At 38.4% G+C, this 22,877-nt stretch overlaps 1 protein-coding gene across 2 annotated transcripts in view; it reads left to right on the plus strand.

The window, feature by feature from the left end:
* GABRR2 (gamma-aminobutyric acid type A receptor subunit rho2) overlaps window positions 1-13,948 on the plus strand; it is a 32,566-nt gene extending 18,618 nt beyond the window's left edge. The window contains exons 5-9 of one of the 2 annotated variants that reach the window (XM_087718761.1): window positions 948-1,030; window positions 1,570-1,710; window positions 3,253-3,405; window positions 9,213-9,400; window positions 12,487-13,948. In XM_087718761.1, coding sequence (XP_087574887.1) covers window positions 948-1,030; window positions 1,570-1,710; window positions 3,253-3,405; window positions 9,213-9,400; window positions 12,487-12,801 — 880 coding nt within the window. In that variant the 3' untranslated portion in view covers window positions 12,802-13,948. Of the gene's footprint in view, window positions 1-947; window positions 1,031-1,569; window positions 1,711-3,252; window positions 3,406-9,212; window positions 9,401-12,483 lie in introns of both variants that reach the window. The other variant, XM_087718760.1, reaches the window with a different exon arrangement.
* Window positions 13,949-22,877: the final 8,929 nt, after the last annotated feature.

Here is a 22,877-nt window from a genome sequence, read left to right on the forward strand (position 1 = left end):
TTAAATTTCACCAGCGATGCTCTGTGTGTGAGATGTGGGTTTGTCCTTGGATGACCATGTGCCACAGATTAAGATGGATTCTTCTTGTGCTTCTGCCTTTTCCAAATGCTAAAGGAAATGCAGTCTGGCTTCCCAGCGTGCACTTGTTTTGAGAGTGCGGGCTAATGGGTAATGGGGTGGGATCAGCTTCAAACAATATACTCTGTATTTGTCTCTCTGGACACTAGATGGGGCTAGAGAGCAACAATAGTATATAAAAGTTATATGCTGGGGCAAGACAGTATTTATCACATAGCTCCTCTTTTGTTATAACATCAACTCTTATTTTAATACATGGATTCATTCATATATTACTCTATTACCGTATTTTTGGAGTATAAGACGCACCTTTTTCCCTCAAAAAAGACGCTGAAAATCTGGATGCATCTTATACACTGAATGTAGCATTTTTTGCCTCCCGAAACCCCACCCCCTTCACCAAAATGGCCATGTATAGCCTTTAGGAGGCTGCCAGAGTGCTACTGGGAGCTGGGGAGGGCAGAAATGAACTAAAAACAGGCTGTTTTGTGCTCAATTCCCCCCCCCAGTCCCCAGGAGCACTCTATAAGCCTTCTAAAGGGGGGGGGGCAAAAAACAGGCCCGTTTTCGCAAAAAATGGGCAGGTTTTTTGCTTGTTTTTTGGGGGGGGCACCCGCAGGAGCACTCTACAACCTTCCCAAAGGCTATTCATGCCCCCCTTTTTTTGAAGAAAAGGGCCCATTTTCATGAAAAATGGGCCATTTTGGGGAGATCTTCAGAGTGCAAAAACCTTTTTTTTTTAATTTGCCTCTTCAAAACCTTGGTGCGTCTTATACTCCAGTGCGTCTTATACTCTAAAAATATGGTAATCCCATGCCTGTAGCTCTTTCTTTGTAATGACATCAACTCTTAATTTTTTATATTTCTAGGATCACAGTGACAGCAATGTGCAATATGGACTTCAGTCGTTTCCCCTTAGATTCACAGACGTGTTCATTGGAGCTTGAAAGCTGTCAGTAGCTTTTATTTATCTTTTGGTAGTAAAACTACAGGGATAACAAATTAAACAGCAGTCAATCTGTTGACTTTACTGATATCCGTTATTTCTGCTTGAGCTGGTTACTTGTGTGCTTTCAGGCAGAGCCAACCTACAGTATCCATTCTGCCTTTAAAAATACACTATTTCCTCTGTCTTTTCAGAGCATTAAAAAAGATGTTTGTGAACGGGGAACTCATGGAATGCTTTAAAAAAAAAGCAGGGAGTGCATTGGGGAGACCATGTCCAGTAGATTAATGGGACTCTGATTTTCTGGACTACTTTCTCTTTGGAGAACTAGTTTTGTTTCTCTTAACTGCATGAAACCCATTTGAAGCTTTTTAATGTAGTTTTCATTTATCTCTAAATTTAGAAAATCAGTATACAGTGGGGTAGTCTGATGAGTTTTGGGGGGAGTCACAAAACACATGGCTCTAGTTAATTGTCATATTTCATAATTTTGCTGCTGACTGGTGAAATAATTATTTTACTGTTTCTACATCTTACCTTTGCAGATGCATATACAGATGAAGATTTGATGTTATACTGGAAAAACGGGACCGAATCTCTAAAAACAGATGAAAAGATTTCCTTGTCTCAATTCTTGATTCAAAAATTTCATACAACCTCCAGACTTGCTTTCTATAGTAGTACTGGTATGGCAAGAACATTTTACTCCATTCTTTCATTCTTTATTAATTTTTTTGACTGTATTTCCTCTGACAAACTCAGGCAGCCCACTTAGTCTTCCAAGTACACTTTTTAATTCTCCCAACTATCCTGTGCAGCATATAGTATTAGAGGTAACTGAGATACTGAATTTTTAAAAGTCTCTTAAGTGAGCTTCATTGCTAAGTACATATTTAAATCTTTGATGCCGGTACAGAATTTTAAAAACAACATCACTGTGGTCTTGTGTTCTGTATTTAGACAGTTGCTTGGGGAATGAAAATAAAGCATCTTGTGTAAACCAATGATCAACAAAATTTATTTAATCATAATTTAAAAGCTTCTTTGCTGTCTCATCTAATATAGCTGTAATAAGACTTCCTAACATTCTCTCATGTTATTTACAAAATGAGGTAGATATTGTTAAAGCAGCATATATGATTTTAAAAAAAATCAAACACACTTTCTGTATAATTCAGGCTTCAGAGGAAAAGTACAAAAAGGCAATAACTTTCTTTTTTTTTATAAATGTTTTTTTATTTTTGTTACATAGACAACATATACACAAAACAATAGGAAAAAAAAAGAAAAAAGAAAAGAGAAAAAAAACACACAAAAGAAAAATAAAAGCCCATCATCACATTCAGTATGTCGTTTGGTTACAGGTGTTTTAACATTTATCATTCTTGTACATTTATTAGTTCATTTAATAGGTTATAATTTAGTATCGTTTCTTATTCCCCTACCTGTGGCAATCCATCCCAACTACATTTCCCACCCCCCCACACACACCCCGTATCTCTCTGTTATATATATATTTAATACACACAATAAAATAAAAAATAAAAGAAAAAAAAGACAATAACTTTCTTGAGAAGACATCTCTCCAGATACTACAGAATTACAACTATCAATGCCTTCACTATTGAACTGGACTTTCTTGTTTTTTCTTTGAAGATGTCTCGCTTTTCATCCAGGAAGCTTCTTCAGCTCTGACAGGATAGTAGGGAACGGAAGGTTCTATCCTGTTAGAACTGAAGAAGCTTCTTGGATAAGAAGTGAAACATCTTCAAAGAAAAAATTTTTGGGACAACCATGACCTGGATGACTGAGAGTCTCTACAGACTTTCATTATTGACGAACTTGCTGGGGCAGCTAGGTTGTGTAGTTCAGCATTGTTTCCCATTTTTTATGGAAGATACTTGGTTTATAGCAATAAGATAAAGTTACTGTATTTTCAGTGGTGTGTTCAGCATCATTGCACTGTTATAAACAGCATCATTGTTACAAGGAAAAATACAGTACTTAAATTCTCTCCTCTTTCCTCCCCCTTCCCTCTCTCTTTCTCTGTCTCTCTCACACATACAACTAGTCTATCAGCATTTTTATTTTCTTCCTTTTGTATTCTTTCAATCTCTCTCTCCCCCCCCCTTTTTCTTTATATTTTATCTGTGTGGCATTTAACATGCCTTTTCTAATGACTGCTCATGTTTCTGCTCACTTCACATTTTAACATTTTTCTTCAATAGGTCGTTACAACCGCCTTTACATTAACTTTATTCTACGTCGCCATATTTTCTTCTTTCTGCTCCAAACGTATTTTCCTGCCACGTTAATGGTCATGTTATCCTGGGTTTCCTTCTGGATAGACCACAGAGCTGTGCCTGCAAGAGTGTCATTAGGTAAGGGGTTCCTGTCTAGACACGTAAAATATGGCATGACTGTTTCTTACAACATATCTCATTTAGAAAATTATATGCATTCATTTTGATTTCAATGTCTTAAGATTTTTATTCTAAAACTAAAATAGGGCAAGGTATGTAAAAGTTATATATTATGCTTTGTCTTCACAGAAATAAAAATATACCATATTTTTCAGAGTATAAGACGCACTTTTCCTCCCCAAAAAGTGGATAGAAGAGTCTGTGCATCTTATACTCTGAATATTGCGGTGGGGTGGGTGGGAGGGGGGCTGGTGCGACAACGATCAGCTGTTTTAGAATGGGCAGTGGGGGCAAACAGGCCGTGGTGAACAGGCAGCGGCAGTGGCGAATGGGCTGTGGGGGCAAATAGACTGCAGTAGTGAATGGGCCACAGCAATGAATTGGCCATAAGAAACAGGCCGCAGCAGCAAGTGGGACTAGGACTCTTCTCGTACCCTTCGCCGCCCCTTTTTCGCCCCCAGGTTTTCGTCCCCAGCCATTAACCTCTACCATCTCGCCTCTGTTGTTAGGACTCTAGCTGTTCGTGCCGGCCAATGGGACCCAGGATCTTTAGTCCCAGGCCCTTCCTCACGGGCTTTTGGGAGAAACACTGTTCACCCTGGGCTTTTGGCTCAAGTGACAGTTCACCACCAGCCAATCAGCGGAAGGGAGGGGAGAAAGAGGGGGGGGGAGGAGAAAGTGTTCCTTGTGGAGTTTCCTCTCCAGGTGTTTGTTTCTCCGCCCAGTTGCTTCAGGTCCGAGCTAGAAAATCCTTTGCATCCTCCCCCCCCAAATACACAATGGCTACAGGAAAGTTAAAATTATGACTTTCTACTTGTCACAATTCCTCAGACACATTCTCTTGCTTTTAAGCCAAAGCTCTTAATATTATAATTACTTTAGTCATATAATCTAACTACATTGTAAAACTCAGTCATATACTCTAACATAGACAGATTCCTTTCTGGCAATGTTTATCTTTTGTTATTCCTGATTGGCCTATGAACAGCACAAAAGGTGTAAGGATTGCTCTGGTACTTTGAGTTACTAATTCCTGGAGGGAATGGGGATGGCATTTAAAAGGACCCATGAAGAATCCAGATCCCAATGCAGGAAGGATACAACTGACTGCAGGCACATGCTTTCGCAGAAGCACATGTGCCACAAATGCTCAACAACCAAATAGGCACAAACAGCTAGGGTCCTAATAGCGGAGGCGAGAGGGTAGAGGTTAATGGCTGGGGTCAGAAACTTGGGGGCGAAAAAGCGGCGGCAAAGGGTACGAGGAGAACAGTTCCATTCCGCAGCAAGTGGGCCATGGCAAACAGCCCACGTGAATACCGGATGGATGCTGGGAGACAGAAGTAGATTTTTTTCTCTTGTTTTCCTCCCAAAAAGCTAGATGCATCTTATTGTCCGGAATGTCTTATAGTCTGAAAAATACGGTAATATCTTAGAAATTAATCTTGTATAGATTAGTGCTAACTATAAAAAAAAATTCAGTTAGATTTAATTAGGTTAATTAGATTTATATGACTGCCTATATCACCTGAGGGACTTGGTGAATAACAACAAATAAAAGCACATACAAAATAACAACTAATATAGAAAAGCATCTAAGTAAAAACATCCAGGCCCGGCCACACCTCCAGGCCTGGGAAGCGTCTCAGAAAATGAGCAGAGTTGAGGTCAATCTTCTTACAGTCTTCCTTTCCCTCCCAAAAATAATTTTATTAAATATTATTACAATAGTAAAAACTAAAACAGAGTAAAAGAAAATAGAATAAAAGATGCAAAGAAAAAAAGGAAAGGTGGAAATAATAAAAATTGAACAATATAGTAAAGAAAAAGAAAAGAAACATAAAAAGAAATGATTTCCAACTTTCAATCAAGTATAAACAATTTTAATAATTTTCATTTCCTCTTAAATTACAATGATATTTTCTTCCCATAGCCCATTTCGTATCTATAAAACAAATCCATAAAGCAGCGTTATTTTAGTTTTTGTGTCATTAAGGGTTACCAGAAATAATGAATCTATTTTAGCCTTGATGAAATAAATCAAAGTTATATTCCTTAATCTTTAATGCAGTGGTTCTCAACCTTCCCAATGCCGCGACCCTTTCATACAGTTCCTTATGTTGTGGTGACCCCCAACCATAGAATTGGGGTCCCAGTTCCTAAGACCATCCAAAATATGTGTTTTCCGATGGTCTTAGGTGACCCCTGTGAAAGGGTCATTCAACCCCCAAAGAGGTCCCAACCCATAGGTTGAGAACCACTGCTTTAATGCACTCAAATAACATCATAGAAGATTTCATTTTTTTTGGTCCTTTCAAAACTTTAGCATGTCACTTTTGTAAGACCAGTATAATAAAGTTATCCAGGTCCATTCTCTTGGCTTGTTGTTTATATTCAGTTTTAATTGTTAAAATATCAGAGCAACATCTTTTTCAGTAGTACAGTATAGTTTTCTAGCCTATCATTTGTAAATCCACTTTCAACTCTGTCTTGTAGGTAAAACTGATTTCTCTTTCGTAATATCTTTTAGACACAGTCTAACTATGGAGGCTTTTGTCATTGTTAATATTAATATTTAGTTCCTTCTTTCAAAAATGTCCAATATTTCCAGTTTTAGAATATTGCATGCTATTCTGTAACACTCAGTCAAGTTTATGTGTTCTTCTTCTTTAACTGAAATCTTTAGTTCCCTCTACTGTCCAATTTTTGAATTTTTTTTTTTTTTTAAATCAAAACAAAACCATTTTGCTACAGGAAAAGTTCTTTATGATTAATTCCAAAATCTTATTTGAAATTTATATTGACCCTTATTCATCTGTAGTTTTCTAAAATCAAAAATTTTGATCAACCTTTTGCTGTTTTTTTTTTTTTTAATTAAGCTTGTACAGATAGTCCTTGAGGTACAATCCTAATAGGACTTGTCCATTCGGGTCATAAATCTTGTAAATCTGTTGTAAAATGAATCAGACTTATTTTAATGACAGTTTTTTACTACACTCGTTAAGCAAATCATCCGGGACATTAAGTCATTGTTTTTCAACCACTGTGCCGTGGCACACTAGTGTGCCGTGACATAGTGTAAGGTGTGCCGTGGGAAAAACACTTTATATATAGTCAATATAGGCACAGAGTTAAATTTTTTTAACATTTTCTAATGGTGGTGTGCCTCGTGATTTTTTTCATGAAAAAAGTGTGCCTTTGCACAAAAAAGGTTGAAAAACACTGCATTAAGTGAAGGAAGATCAGATGTGCTGTTTGCTTCCTTGTGTGAAGTGACCTCTGTGATTGTTAAGAGAACCCACAAGGTCGAGAATTTTCAGGGCTCCCCCAGTGGCTCCAAAAGGAACTGCTGCCGTCCACTCATCAGCTATTCTGGCAAGGAGGGTTGGCCCTCTGCCTCCAAACTGCAGCATTTCCATGCAAGTGCTTGGACTTAAATTGGGGTGGGAGATACATTTTCAGGGCTCCCTTGGAGCCTCCAGAGGGAGCTGCTGCTCCCCACCCCGTCAGCTGTCCTATAAGCAATTTACAGTAGTACCGTACACGCCAAGCCTCTAAGCAAAAGCAAGCAAACGCAGTACAGTAGAATGCAAAGAAACTTTCTGGGCTATCCGTAGATAGCCTATGCTTAAGATCAGGGATGATTTAAACTGTTCAAAGTTAGCGTAGCAAGAAGAAGCTAAGATCAATGTAGAGATGTTATTAACCCCTTTTTTTTCTTTTTTTCTTTTTTCTCAATATATTTTAGACTGTTTGCTAAAAATCTATACTGTGTACAGGCTTTGGGAAGTCGGGGGGGAGGGAGGTGGGTGTTGGGGGGGAGGGTGGGGGGGAGGGAGAGATATATACTAGGTTGGGTTAGATTTCAATGTAATGCGACTTCACATGTATACTGTTTTTCTTTAATTTCTCTGTAAAAATAGGATAAGTTAAGTACATTGACATATAGTGGAAATACACCAAGGGGAGGAGGAGAGGGATAGAAGAAAGAGGGGTAGAGAGGGCGGGAGAGAGGATGGGAGGGAGGGTGAGAAGGAAGGGAGGGAGTGGATCGGGAGGGAGGAGTGGTAGAGGGGGAGGGGAAGTAGGGTAGAGGGGGATGATGGAGGGAGGATAGAAAGTTGGAGGGGGGGTGGAAGAAAGAGGTGTACGGAGAGTGGAAGAGGTATATTGGGTTGCTTTTTGGGGGGTATTATTGTCAAGAGGAATTGCTGCGATTATTGTTTAATGTTGTATGGCTCCGCCTATGTACAGTATATATGTGAGTGTATGAAAATGAAAAAATGGAAAATAAAAACCTTTTTCAAAGAAAATAAAATAAAATTATAAATAATAATAATAATAATAATAATAATAATAATAATAATAATAATAATAAAGAAACTTTCTGCAAGCAATCTCAAAACACGTGCAAACAAATACAGTATAGTATACAAAGGAACTTTACTCAATCTACTTTCTGTAGATGCTGGCTAGTATTTCCGCAAGCAATTCCAAGAAATGGGGGGGGGGAGGGGGAACCTTTATAAAGTATGTACAAACAAGTGCATTATTATAATGAAAAAGGAAAGTATTCACAAAGGCAACTCATCCCCCAATCCTCAAGGCAACGGCAACAAAAGAAGCAACAAGAGTAGTAACGAGAGACTCACTCCTCTATGTAGTATCAATGAGAAGGTGGTAGGGGAAGCATGCTGGCTGCAAAGTCCCTGATCTTGATTGGTCATGTGATGGGGGGGAAATGTGCTTGACTACATGGACCTTGGAAATAGTGTCATAACTACCGGCAACTTCTGTATCCCAAAAAGGGAGGTCACACCAGAGGCGGTTCCTATCGGTTCAGACTGGTTCAGCCGAACCAGTAGTGACTTGACAGCCTGGGTCACCGGAACTGGCAGCGACCAAGGCCTGCCACGCCCCTGAACCAATTCTCTCCGCGGCACTGAGGGCACCACCATCTTGTTTTCCCATTCTACGCATACACAGAGCAATTTTTGTTGCACTGTACGTGTACGCGCATCAAGTGCACACGTGCACGCAGCATGTCCCTGAGCAAACTGGCAGAACCCACCCCTGGGTCACAGGTATAAAAATGGCTGCCGCTTCAGGAGTGACTATATCAGGTCTCTTGTTGGTTGCAATTTTAAACCCCTATTATAAATACACTTTGGGGGTACATTTGTAACTTTGAACAGTTAAACAGCCTGTTGTACCTGAAGGACCACCTGTAGCTAAAACTTCCTTTTGTTAAGGACGGTAGGCAATCTTGCCCAGGGGCTTCCAAACTTGTTAACCCAAAGGTTTCTAATAGCTGAAAAATACATAACAAGCATTCTAAAAGTGATTATAAAAGAAAGCATGTAAATTTAATATCCTTCCAAAGGTGCCAACCATGATTTGAGCAGGATGACTATTCCTTCCTCTGCCAAGACTGCTGTCTTGTGACCATTTGTAAAGCAGATATCAATGATTTCTCCCCCACCTCCTTTTGTTAGCAATAAATGATATTTTTGCAAAATAAAAATCTGGCAAGCAACAGGGCCTAGAGGATCTCAGAAGCCTCAGTTATTGGATACTTAACAGGTAATGCCTAGGGGTGGTAGTTACTGTCTGATGATAGTTATTTAGTATAAGCTCAAGATTATTGCATTTTATCATTTCCACAAAGCCTTTGAAATTAACTGTATCTGGTTATTAGGCATGATTCAGATAAGCTTGTTGCTTGGCTTGTGTTAATAACATCTTTGTGCCTGTGGCTTCTTCAGGAATCACGATAGTCCTGACCATGTCTACCATCATCACTGGTGTCAACGCCTCCATGCCTGGCGTTTCCTATATCAAGGCTGTGGACATTTACCTCTGGGTCAGTTTTGTGTTTGTCTTCCTCTCGGTCATTGAATATGCAGCGGTGAACTACCTGGCAACAGCGCAAGAGCGGAAGGAGCAAGAAAAGGTGAGAAATGCTTACCATGTGCCTGGGTTTATGACTATATTCGAACAGCCTTCTCCAACCCAGCTGACCCAGTTTGGGAAATCCATAGTAGAAATTTCTTATTTTAAATTTTTAGGCTCAAATAATGTGAACAGTACATATACAACTGAATACAAGAAGAAAAAAGAAAGACAAAAGAAAAGAGGAAAAAACACATATTACAGTCCATCCCCCATTCCCTGGAGACCTTTCCCCCCCCCCCCCTTACATTTCTTAGATACACAATATATTCCAATTGTGCCCTTATACCCTCCAAAACAACATATTCTTGGGTAGATTTATTCCCTTTGCCTTCCACCAACACTGATTTTATAAAATCCCCCCATATTTCATTATAATTATTTACTTTAATCATCCCTTTTCAAGTTTAATTTCTGTTGTTAAGTTTAATTTCTGTTGTTAAGTTTAATTTCTGTTGTTAATTTATCATTTGTTGCCATACTCCAAATTTCATTATAACACTCATTTCTTTGAATATCCCAATTTTGCCCCCAATATTTAGCCATCACTAATCTAGCTGCTATTATCAAATTTACAATACTTTTTTTTGTTTTATTTATATCCCATTTTTCCACCAGCATCAATAATGCAATCCTCAGTGACATCTCTAGATTTACATTCAACAGTGCTCTAATTTCTCTAAACATCATGTCCCATATTTTTTGGTGCACTATCACAATCCCACCACATGTATTTATATGTTTCAACCTCTTTCTTGCACCTCCAACAAATATTTGTATATTTACCATCTATTTCTGATATACATACAGGTAGTCCTCATTTAATGGCCACAATTGGGACCAGCCACCTCATTGTTAAGCAATTCAGTAGTTAAATTAGACAACACTACTGTAAACTATATTTCTACCATGTGTCAACCCTGAAGCCATTTTGGGAGCATCTTCAGGGCTGCCACAGCTACATTGGTTGAGCTGTGGGAACTGGAGGTGTATAGATAGCTAGGGACTTGTAGCCAAAATAAAATTCTTTCTCCTGAGAATCAAGGACATTTTCACTAGGTGCTGGGGAGGCATGGACTGGAATCAGCTGGAGTTGGGGATGTGACCAGATTGGACTGTGCAATGGACATGTGGATTGGGGGAAAGAACTTTTATTTAATTTGGGTGGGAAAAACCACTGGGCCTTCAGAGTTGGGTTTTCACCAGATTTGCCAATATGACATGCCTAATAAATCTGTACTTTGAGTATCACCTATGCCTCAGAGATTTGATTGCATTGGGTCTGTTACTTGGAACCTTGGCACCATGGTCATTAATAAAATTATCCATTAGGGCCTAATTTGTGATTTTATGGCTGGCTTCTCCATTGACTCTGTGTGTAGGAATTCCAGCTGTGAAATGTGAGAAGATATTATAAAAGTAGGAATTTTATGACAATAGGAGTAACAGAGGCAAATAAACTCCTAAGAAGGGGACTGGTTAAGTCTGGGACTTTAGCAGAAACAGTTTTGGAGATTAAGAATGGGGAAATTCAATATTGTATTTCCCTGGTTTTATTTCAGTCACTGCTGATGGATGGCCAGGAAGTTGTGACTAAACTGACAGGAAAACAAAGCATATTTCCATGTACAGAATGTACCAATTCAGGATGCTTGATGTCATCTGTATGAGATGATATGTTACCCTATTAGTGCTGTGGATGTTATTGTTATAAGTTGCATAATAGCTGATACAAGCCAAGTTTATATTTGAAATATTTTTTTTCTTAATGTACAACCAGTTTTCCCAATAAAATGGTAATTTTAGTTGTTCAAGGAACTGCAGACTAGAAAGCGTTTGAGAATCTTATGGTAGGTAAAAGACCTCACACAAATCTCAAACCTCAGATCCAATCCTCAAGAGGAGAAAAAAAACACTGTTTTTTACCATGCAATCCAGATGGATACTCTTCCATTAGAACTGCATTCTGGTGAAGTCTATAAAATGAAACGCATATGGATGTTTCACTGATGAAGCCATTTTTATCACTTCAATGAACAAATAAATACAATATCTAGAAATATCTTTGTCTCTATCATTCAAAGTTTTCTCTGTTCTGTTTTGGAAACATATATATATTTAGAGTCACAACCCCTGGTAAGCCCCAATTATGGGAGGAAGCCAACTGCTTCCATCATCTGTCAATCGGCTCGTCACAAGAGTCCATCACGACAGAAACCCAATATTTTTACTGTTGCCTTTATTATATTTGTGTTTTTTATTTGTGCTGATAAATAAATAAAGGGAGACTAGTATAGATCTATTTCAAGCTATTTAGCTCTCATCAGCTAGCCATACCCTTACTGGGATTCGAACCCCAGTAAGGGTATGGCTAGCTGATGAGAGCTAAATAGCTTGAAGTAGATCTATACTAGTCTCCCTTTATTTATTTATCAGCACAAATAAAACACACACACACAGACACACATATATATATATTGCTTTTTCTCTAAACAATTGTAACTCAAATGCAAATCCAAATTTCTTAAGAAATTCAAGATTAATTCTTTTTGCACTTAATGCAACAATTAATGTTCATTTTACGTTTTCTGGTTAACACTGATGGCTTTACATGTACAGTAACATGGTAAGCCCATATATTGAGATTCTGTTTTAGTAATAATTTTGAAAAATAAAAGATCACAAGTTATATTCATGGTTATCTGTCTGTTGAGTAGAAGAACATAGTCTGCTGATTGTTTAGCTTCAACAGAACAGTCCTGAGTGGAAGATGGATATCGGGTGACCATTCTGGTCATTTCCCCTTTTCTTCTATACTGTCACAAACCAATTCCCAAACCTGCAGCGAGGACTTGGGAGGCAGGTACAGGCTGCAGATAGAATAAGACATGGTGAAAAAAATAATCCCACCATTCCATTCTATGAATTCTGTTCGGTGGATTGTGGATTCAACCAAAGTTTAAAAGAACTTGCAAATACAAGGGTACTTAAATTTCACATGAAACTGCAGTGCAATCTTTGTCTTCCGTTTTATTCATTTTGTACTTACATTTTCCTTCTCCTTTTTTATTTTTTTCATTTTAGCAGTTTCCATGCATGGGTGGAATTTCTTCAAAAGGAATGACAATAGATGGCATATACAGTGAGTTGGATGCTGGTAGCCCAGAAGGTGATCCCAAAAATCAAATGGTATCTGAAGTAACTGAGGAGGATAAACAAGAGAAGATGGTGATCCATTTGACTATGAGTGATGAGTCTAACTCATCAAAGAAGAAAGGGCTCAAAGAGCATGTTAGCCTACGTATTATTCAGAACACTCATGCAATTGACAAATATTCAAGGTTAATATTTCCAGGCACCTATATATTTTTTAACATAGTATACTGGTCTGTCTTCTGCTGAACATGCTGTAGCTCTGATTAACTCAGGAGATATTTAGAAGATTTCGGTAATAAAATTTTTGGATTCCAAGTGAGAAAATAATCCATCCTGTATCAGCTGTGGCTCTTGGAAACACTGGATATTTGTCTAAGAAACATTTTATACAATGGTGTTGTAGATGATTGACTCAAGCTGGATACTTTCTGCTCTCTGTCCTTTCTTGACATATGGCAAGTTTGCTTTTCATATGTGAAAATATGCAGCTGTTGAACTTTAGTCTCAGCCATTAAAATTGTCATCTTAGTATAAAGGCTATATGTATGTATAAAAAGTGGCTAGGAATCTGCTCTGTGATCTTTATTGAGACAGTTGGAGAAAGATAAATCTGTTTCATTTGATCAGCCAGCACAATGATGATGTCCATCTTTATCATAAGGGATTGTTGGCGCCCCATATGAAATTTCTTTTGTTAAGAAGCAGGCGCTGTGAAGCAGTCCCCAAGCTAGATTGACAGGTTAGAATGCATCAGGATACATGCAAGAATCTTGGAGGGGACTGCCCTTATCAGGATCATGCACTTACAATTTTTCTCAAAAATGCATTCATCGGGGAGGATAATGAAAATGTTTCACTAAACTGAGCAGTTGATAAGCAAAAAGAAATAAGACATGTGCTTAAATATTAAATATTGTTCTAAAGAATAACTTCAGAAGCAAGTTCTTTGCACTATTATAGATATTTCTCTTCACCTGATGCTATCCAGCTCTGTTGCGTTTACTGGTCCATACAAGTATTCTGAATCAAATACAGGTATCTCTCATTTAGCAAGTGCTTTATTTAGCAACCATTCACAGTTACCACAGTGATGAAAAAGTTTGCAATCACTCCTCACATTGATGACCTTCCCAGGTCTGTGAAAGCGCAGGAAAGTTGAAGTAATATTGTGAGGACAATGGCAATTTCATTTAGCAACCACTATGCTGAACAACCTTGTTGCAAGGCTCAATTGTGGTTGCAAAATGTGGAGTACTTGTACAGCGGGATGTTGGGTCCTAAACAGCTCAGATCATGAACAATTCGGGTGCCCATGGAAAAATCTGCTAAATGTTTCACTCATGTCACAAACACATCCTCGGGTGCCGAATAAACACAGCCGCATTGATTTTCCCTTCCGCGCCTTTTTGTGTGTGTGTGTGCACATGTGCAGTCAGTCTTGCTTCTGGTGACGACCAAATTGGGTGCTGACCAAAATCCTGGAACGGATTACGGTCAGCACCAGAGGTCCCACTGTATGTCTGGTGTTCTGTAACCTGTTTCAGTGATATTGAAAGAACCACTAGGCTTGAGTATTTGGAAGCAGCACAGAGCTAGCCCAAGACGTTTTGCTGCCTCATACGGAAATCGATGGGATTGTTAGTTTTATCATACCCCAAGCCTTCTATTCTTTATCTTAGGCAGATGACATCTGTGACTTCCCGGAGCAAGTTTTATTCTTGTTCTTTAAAATTTGTCTATAAAGAAGCATAGTTACTTGTTCTTTATAATTCTGTTGCATGTAGAATATATACTATTTTATAAATTTTTTCAGTAGTTACTTGATAACATGCTAGTATCCTTCTTGAAGGTAGGATTACTAAGCATTATATATAGTTTCTTTTGCAGTAGCAAAACTACCTTTTCAGGCTGCATCACTCACATTTTACTTATTTAGATAGTGAATAATAGAAAAATGAATCTGAAACTCAAGTCTGATTTTTTTTTTAAAATAACAAAGAATCAGGAGAGAACATTCCAGCCTGAATTCACAGGATATCCCATCTTTGGAACTGGTGGCAGGTTGGCAGGACAGAAGTGAGATTAGGGAATCTTAGCGCCTTTCTGCCGTTTCCCATCGATCTTAATTTTCTTGTCCTTTTCGTTCGTTACAAACAATAGGAGGGAATAGATTCAGACTAAGCCATTGTTTGTTTTCAATTCCTTCTTCAAACTGGGGCAAGAGGAGGAAATGGAAATGGCAATGGTAAAATGCCATGGAATAACAAATGCCCAACAATAAATTTGTAACATATGGAGAATCTAGTCCACAATTTATTCTCTTCTATTCTTTCTGTGCATACACGGCAACATAAATGACAATTCTTGCATTTGATGAACAGGGGAGATAATGCTGCCTGATTGAACTAAGTTTCACTCCTCCTCAAATCATCATCTTGAACCCACAAGAGAGGCAACATATATGAATTCCTTGGAGGATTTCAGAACAGTCTGTTAACGTTTGTCCATAGTGCTGTTGCCATTTTTTCTACTCTCCCTGATCAAGCAATTATTACATAGTTATAATGTGGAAGAGGGTGTGGGGAAGTGGTCCTTCTGTACCCTTGTGCTATAAAAGGTAAATGTTCCTCTCACACATATGCACTAGTCGTTCCTGACTCTAGGGGGAGGTGCTCATCTCTGTTTCAAAGCCAAAGAGCCAGTGCTGTCCGAAGACATCTCCGTGGTCATGTGGCCAGCATGACTAAATGCCAAAGGCGCATGGAACACTGTTACCTTCCCACCAAAATGGTCCCTATTTTTCTACTTGCATTTTTACGTGCTTTGGAACTGCTAGGATGGCAGAAGCTGGGGCAAGTAACGGGAGTTCACTCCATTATGTGGCGCTAGGGATTCGAACCGCTGAGCTGCTGACCTTTCTGATCGACAAGCTCAGCCACTGAGCCACTGCGTCCCTTGTCCTATATATAACCATTAGCTGGTTAAAAAGATAATCAAGAAATTGGATGCCCTCATTTTACAGGTATGTTTCCCTTCAGTGCAGAGAGAAGTTCTGAATGAAGGATGATTCAAGGTAAAAGCATATATCCACCCTCTGCCTTTTCCGCACTCTGTTGGCTACAGATCTCCACAATTACTCTTATGCTATAGGGAATGCTATTTCTGTGATGACATCTTCCAGTGCACATCTGATGTGGTGGCTGAGAAGTTGCAATGTTAAATCCCATTTGAAAGTCAAATCCTCCAACTGGGAAACTTGAATTCTAACTAGTCCTAAGAAAAGGTGGCTTATGATAGGGAGAAGGACTCTGCATGTGTTCCAACCCATCAATTATCCGTAACCTCCATGAGGTGAATGGTGCTCTGAGGCAGATAAGATTGCAGCTTCTGGGAACATGTACTTCTCAAATGTACCAGCTTAGTGTCTGAAATGGGGGCATTGCAGTGATACAATTTTATAAGAAGAGGCAGGGGTAATGGTGTAGTTTTTATTGTGAACCAGACTTGTGCTCTAAAATACAAATATTGTAAACAAGTAATTGAGAAATGAAGTTTTTGTGGTGGTTATTGCATTTTTGTTTTGAGAGAAGGGATTCCCCCCCACCAAAAAAAGAGGTTTATAAAGAGCCAGTTTGGTTTAGTGGTTACGGCACCAAGCAAGAAAGTGGGGGTCCGTGAGTTCTAGTTCCATGAAAGCCAGTGGGTGACTTTGGGTCTGTTATGAGCTCTCTCACAGGGCTGCTGTTATGGGGAAAATAGGAGGAGGAAGGTATGTTGGATATGTTCACCGCCTTGCAATATTTGTAAAAGTAATAAAGGTAAATAAATAAGCAAATGAATACAGGTGTACTGAAGGTTTAAAAGTTTTAAAATGCTCCCCCTCCTCAGTAACTGACTGCATCTTCTTGGGATCGTATGTGCTGCAAAGATGAAGTGGACGGGGAGATGACATTACTGCCTAGATAAAGATACACAGAGCTCATAGGCAGTGAATTGATCACTCCTACAGCAGTTATAAGACATGAAATTTCATTCAGTGGTGAAATTCAAAATTTTTACTACCAGTTCTGCGAGCATGACTTGTTGGGCATGACAGGGGGAGGGTATTGCAAAATCTCCATTCCCACCCCACTCGGGGGCCAGCCAGATGTAGTATTTGCCGGTTCTCTGAACTACTCAAAATTTCTGCTACTGGTTCTCCAGAACCTGTTAGAACCTGCTGAATTTCACCCCTGGTTTCATCCCACTTTATGTCCTGCCACAGAGGCCCCTTCCTTAGAGTCAAATGCATTTATTAGATCAATGTGATCAACTAAAATTATTTTATGAAATGAGAGCAATATGGGCCAGCAATTGAGTTTTGTTGCAGTCTAAAATTTACTTAAAATTGAGTTTTTGTTTCAAGACAATAAAAAAAAAGAGGTTTGTGTTCAACAGTACATCATTGTTGAACGTATCCTTGTGTACCTTGATTCTGAATTCCTTGGCATCAAAAATTGCTTCAGGTTGCCACTGCTTCCCCTCCAGTATGACTGGAAAACTCCAAGCTTTGCAGTCTCAATAGAGAACTTTAGAGTACTGGAACTGAGTCTTTTCAGAAAGTCGAATAAGGATTATTGATTAAAAGCCACAAATTCTATGCCCTAATTCTTTGCACATTAAAAACAAGTATAGACTGGAGAGTAGCTATAAGCAGAGTTGTAGGAACTCAATACAAATCTAACCATAACTTTTGAAGTGTAACTTAGAACGTGTCTGGAAGATAGAAACTATCCAGTCCAAAAGTGCTTCGATTCAGAAAGGTCAGCCTGGGCTCTCCTGGTTTCATGTCAAAAATGCCTTGTTCAAATTAAACCCCCACCAGCTGTGTTTTGCACCAGCTGAATTTAAATGTGCATTATATTACATGAAAAAAAATAATTTGGGTATGAAACCTGCAATTTCAAGTTTATTCCACAAGAGGGAAATAAGTGAAACATTTGTTAAGTGAGTTGGCCCCATTTTATGACTTTTCTTTCCACAGTTATAAATGAATCATTGCATTTCTTAAGTTAGTAACACGGTTATTAAGTGAATCACATTGAATTTACTTCTCAGAAGGTCACAAAAAGGGATCACATGACCCTGGGGACCCTAGAAACAGTCATAAATATGAACTAGTTGCCAAGCATCTGAAATTTGATCATGTGACCATGGGAAACGGCAATGGTCATAAGTGTGAAAATGATCATAAGTAACTTTCTTCAGTGCCGTTGTAACTGAATGGTCACTAAATGAACTATTGTAAGTCGAGGACTACCTGTATTGCATAGTTAAGCTAGTAAATGGCTTCTGATCATAAAAACTCATGATAAGGTATTAAATCCACCAAATATGCTAACCCTTCATTGGCTTCCAACGACACATTTCTGGATGGGTAAATTACACAACTCAAGATGTATGAATTTTAATTAATTGATTTTGTTTTACTTCCGGGAGTGACAGCAATTCCCAGACTGGATGGCAGTGAACTGGAAATGAAGTGATCAGGAGATGTCTAATGCCTTATTGAACCTGTAAAAAAGACACCTTGCTTCTAATAGTACCAAGCGACTTGTACACGAAGTTGTTCTTTTCTCTGATTCTTCTGGGAACACCCATGTGGACATGCAATCTCACAGAAATCCACACTGGGTTCACATAATCTTAAACCTGGATTTAAAACCCCCAATTTATTAAAGCCTAAAGATTTGGCACGTAATATTGAGCCGTAATGATAGGAGCAGCTGACACAGAAACAAGAAAACCACATTATGAATTAGCAAACCTTTTGCTTTTCTCATTGAACTAACCATACATGTCAACATTCAATGACAACCATTTTCATAGCAAACATTTCAGGGCGCCAGGTGCTTGGCTAATGGTGCTTAGTATTCTGCCTCTAGGCAGAAGAAGAACATCAGGGCTTCAAAACCTAAGGGACTGGTTTGGAGAAAACTCAGCAGCACTTTTTCATGTGGCTGTTGACAAAAATAGGATTGCCAACATGATCGCCAACATCCGATGACGGATATGGCAGAAGAAGAGCCTGTCTCTAGAGCTCTTACTCAAACACAAATGACCAGGCTGAAATTACCGCGCTTGGATACATTAAGCAGAGTTCTAGTTCTCCAGGGAAGGCTCTGATGCTGGGAAAGGTGGAAGAAAACGATGATTACCAAGAAGATGGTCGGACTTGATTACAGCACAATGGGGGCATCTAAAAGACCTGGTTGAGAAGACATCATCTTGGGCAAAATGTATCTGTATGATAGATAAGAATTAACCCCATCTTGATTGCACATAATGAGTTAAATCAGTCCATTTCCAGAGCCAGTTAGGACAGCCCTTTGGCTTGGGTGTCCTGTCTCAAATTTAGGCTCTTGCTGTTTATTTTTTAAATTAAAATTTCAAATTATATTTCATTTGGTTTTATATTCTTGGTATTTCTATTTTTTTTTAATTATCAGTAGGTATCTCAAAAACCTGAAAGCACCTTTCATCGCTTACCACTCTAAAATTTAGTGCAAACAAAAATCCCAGAAGTTTCATAGGAAGAAGGAGGCTTTACTGTTTCAGTTCAAAAATTGAATTGTCTACACAGGCTATTATGTTGGGGACTATGAGCTAAAGGAAAATACAATAAGAAAATAAGGAACAATAAGAGTCAGTTTGGTCTAGTGGTTAATACAGTAGATTAGATACCAGGAGACTGTAAGTTTTAGTTCCTCCTTAGGCAGGAAAGCTGGCTGGATGGTTCTCTCAGCCCAACCCACCTCACAGGGTTGTTGTGGGGAAAATAGGAGGAGGAAGGAGCCTTAGGTATGTTCGCTGCCTTGAGTTGTTTATAAAGTAATAAATGTGGAATAACTTTTTAAAATTGCTCATTCAGAAACTTTTTCCAAAAACTCAGGCTTGACAAGACTTAGCCGAGGATGACCATAGGAAGTGGTGGGATTCAGCCAGTTCGCACCTATTTGGGAGAACCGGTTGTTAACTTTCTAAGCAGTTCCTGAGAACCGGTTGTTGGAAGAAATCTCATTTTGTTTTTTCCCCACTTTAAAAGGCTAATCCTGTAAGGAAGGCAGGAAGGAAACATTCTGGTGTTGTTTCTTGCCTAATCTTTATTGCCCTTCTAACAGAAACTGCCTCTCCGGTTAACCTTTATTACATTGTAATAGCTAAGGCGAAGCGCCCATCGCTGTGAGTGATGTTGAGTTGGCCACGCCCACGCAGTCACATGACCACTGAGCCATGCCTACCCAGCTGGTCATTAGGGCAGAGAACTGGTTCTTAAATTATTTGAATCCCACCACTGACCACAGGATGCAGTTAACAAAAAAATCAAGATGACAGCCACAGTGGTACAATCAAACCTCTACCTATTCTTATAAAAATATGTGACACAAGTGACTTTGGAACTTTGATCACATCATTATGGCCATAATCTTAACTTTTATTTAACCATAGCCTGCAAACACTGCTGATTTAGACTATACCTACCACATCACGGAAATGTTCATTTATTGCAGTGTTTCCCAAACCTGGCAACTTTAAGACTTGTGGACTTCAACTCCCAGAGTTCTCCAGCCAGAAGAGCTAGCTGGAGAATTCTGGGAGTTGAAGTCCACAAGTCTTAAAGTTGCCAAGTTTGGGAACCACTGATTTATTGCTATGAATAGGAATATACTTGCTCATTTGAAGCATTTATTCAACTGTACCATGGTTATTCAGCGTAATCACATCTACCTATGAGGTTCTTACAGAAATGATGAAATAAGAGGAAGACAAGAAGAAAGTCTAGGATTATTTTGGACTTATGAAGAGCCAAAATGATGGAGGTTCAGGAGAAAGTGAAGAGCATTTGAGAGGGTGCAGACATGTGTCTTTCTGCTGTTCTTCCTGCTGAATTAAAAAGATGGCAAATGAAACATAAATGGTCTGAATAAGAGACAGGTGAGGGAAACGATGTGCATTAAATCTAGCCTTTCAGTTTGGAGGTCATTCCTTTACACAAAATAGATTTGAGCATCATCCAGGGACATTAGCTCACTTTGGCTGGTGGCCAATCTGGAGGCACAGCATTGGAGTTGGCTGCATCTTGGCTGCACTCTAGCATAGCCCCTTTTTCGTTAGACAGCATTACATCCATTTAGGGATTTACATAGACTTAATGTACATGAAGAGCTATATCCTGCCTCTCTCTTTCTTTATCTCTGGCTTAAGGAAGCCAAGGTCGTGGACGTTCTGGATCTTAATTTTAGACAAGATATGTGAGGACAATGTGAAGCTTTCTTCTCTTTTCTTTTAAATCCTTGAGGCAACCAAGCTGTGCCAGGCTGGCAGACTGATCACATTGCAGTATTTTTCTTGCGGTCACCAGGAAAAACCAGGGCATGCTCACCTGCTGATGTTTGCACCAGCCATTTCCTTAGAATGCTTTCTTGTTTTGTTTTAGGTGTTTTGTCTTCTGTCATTAGCCACTTCCTCAGTTTTCAGATTTAATTTGACTCCTTTTGTTTTAGAAAAAATATCACAAGGTATCATCATTTGTGTGTGTGTGTGTGTGTGTGTGTGTGTGTGTGTATGTATGTATTTAGTGTCACAACCCCTGGTATGCCCAAATATGGGAGGAAGCCTACTGCTTCCTTTCTCTGTCTATCGGCTCATCACAAGAGACCATCCAGACAGAAAGCCAATATTTTTACTGTTGCCTTTGTTACATTTGTGTTGCATTTGAGCTGATAAATAATATGGCTAGCTGATGAGAGCTAAATAGCTTGAAATAGATCTATACTAGTCTCCCTTTATTCATTTATCAGCTCAAATACAACACACACACACACACACACACACACACACACACACACGTGTGTGTGTGTGTGTGTGTGTGTGTGTGGTATTTGTGCTGATAAATAAATAAAGGGAGACTAGTATAGATCTATTTCAAGCTATTTAGCTCTCATCAGCTAGCCATACCCTTCCTGTGATTCGAACCTGGGCTATATTACATCTTAGGCAAACATCTTGGGTTTCTGTCGTGATGGACTCTTGTGACGAGCCGATTGACAGATAATGGAAGCAATTAGCTTCCTCCCATAATTGGGGCATACCAGGGGTTGTGACACTATATATATATATATATATATATATATATATATATATATATATATATATATATATATATATATATATATATATATCTATCTATCTATCTATCTATCTATCTATCTATCTATCTATCTATCTATCTATCTATCTATCTATCTATCTATCTATCTATCTCTATCTCTATCTCTATCTCTATCTCTATCTCTATCTCTATCTCTATCTCTATCTCTATCTATCTATATCTATATCTATATCTATATCTATATCTATATCTATATCTATATCTATATCTATATCTATATCTATATCTATATCTATCTATCTATCTATCTATCTATATATATATATATATATATATGTATCGATATCTATATATCTATATATCTATATATCTATATATCGATATCGATATCGATATCTATATCTATATCTATATCTATCTATCTATCTATCATATATATATATATATATATATATATATATATATATATATATATATATATATATATATATATATATATATATATATATATATATATATATTTGTGCAAATAAAAACATTTCCACATATGGTAGGTCTAGAAAAAACAGACTAAATAGAGAATCGGAGAAAGAGTATGTGTGGGAAACCTTATTTTTGAAATATAAAGAACACTGAAAGAAAGTAGACCTGTGGACATTGAGTGGCTTTTTGTATGCGTGTATATGTGTGTTTCCTCAGAAAACTGGAGTTTATAAGATTTGAAAGGACACAGAGGTTCCACAAGGGGTAGAAACAGGTGGGTTGAGTTGAGAGAGAGAGTCCAAAGTCACTCAGCTGATTTTCATGCCTAAAGTACGACTAGGACCCACAGTCTCCTAGTTGTGGAAATACCTTACAAAGCAGAAATGTAGTAGAAATATAATGATATGGTTTAGTTTAGTTCGATAGTAGTGGACTTTTGTCAAGGAATTACGTAGCAACTGTTTAAATGAAGTCGGAACACTCAACACTGAAATAGATATATTTTACATTTATATTCATAACAGACAAGGAGCACAAGAACATCACTGGGTAAATCAAACGGCATACAGAGCACACAGAAGGAAAAAAGGAGGGGGAGGGAAACTCCCCCTTTACACCCACAGTAAGATAGTAAGTATAGATAGTAAGTAATGTCCTATGATAGTAAGATGAAAGAGATGAGGGAAGT

The sequence above is a fragment of the Thamnophis sirtalis genome, unplaced genomic scaffold (genome assembly GCF_051295495.1).
Source record: "Thamnophis sirtalis isolate CommonGarterSnake01/CBP01778 unplaced genomic scaffold, rThaSir2_p1.2 scaffold_6, whole genome shotgun sequence".
NCBI classification, from domain to species: domain Eukaryota; kingdom Metazoa; phylum Chordata; class Lepidosauria; order Squamata; family Natricidae; genus Thamnophis; species Thamnophis sirtalis.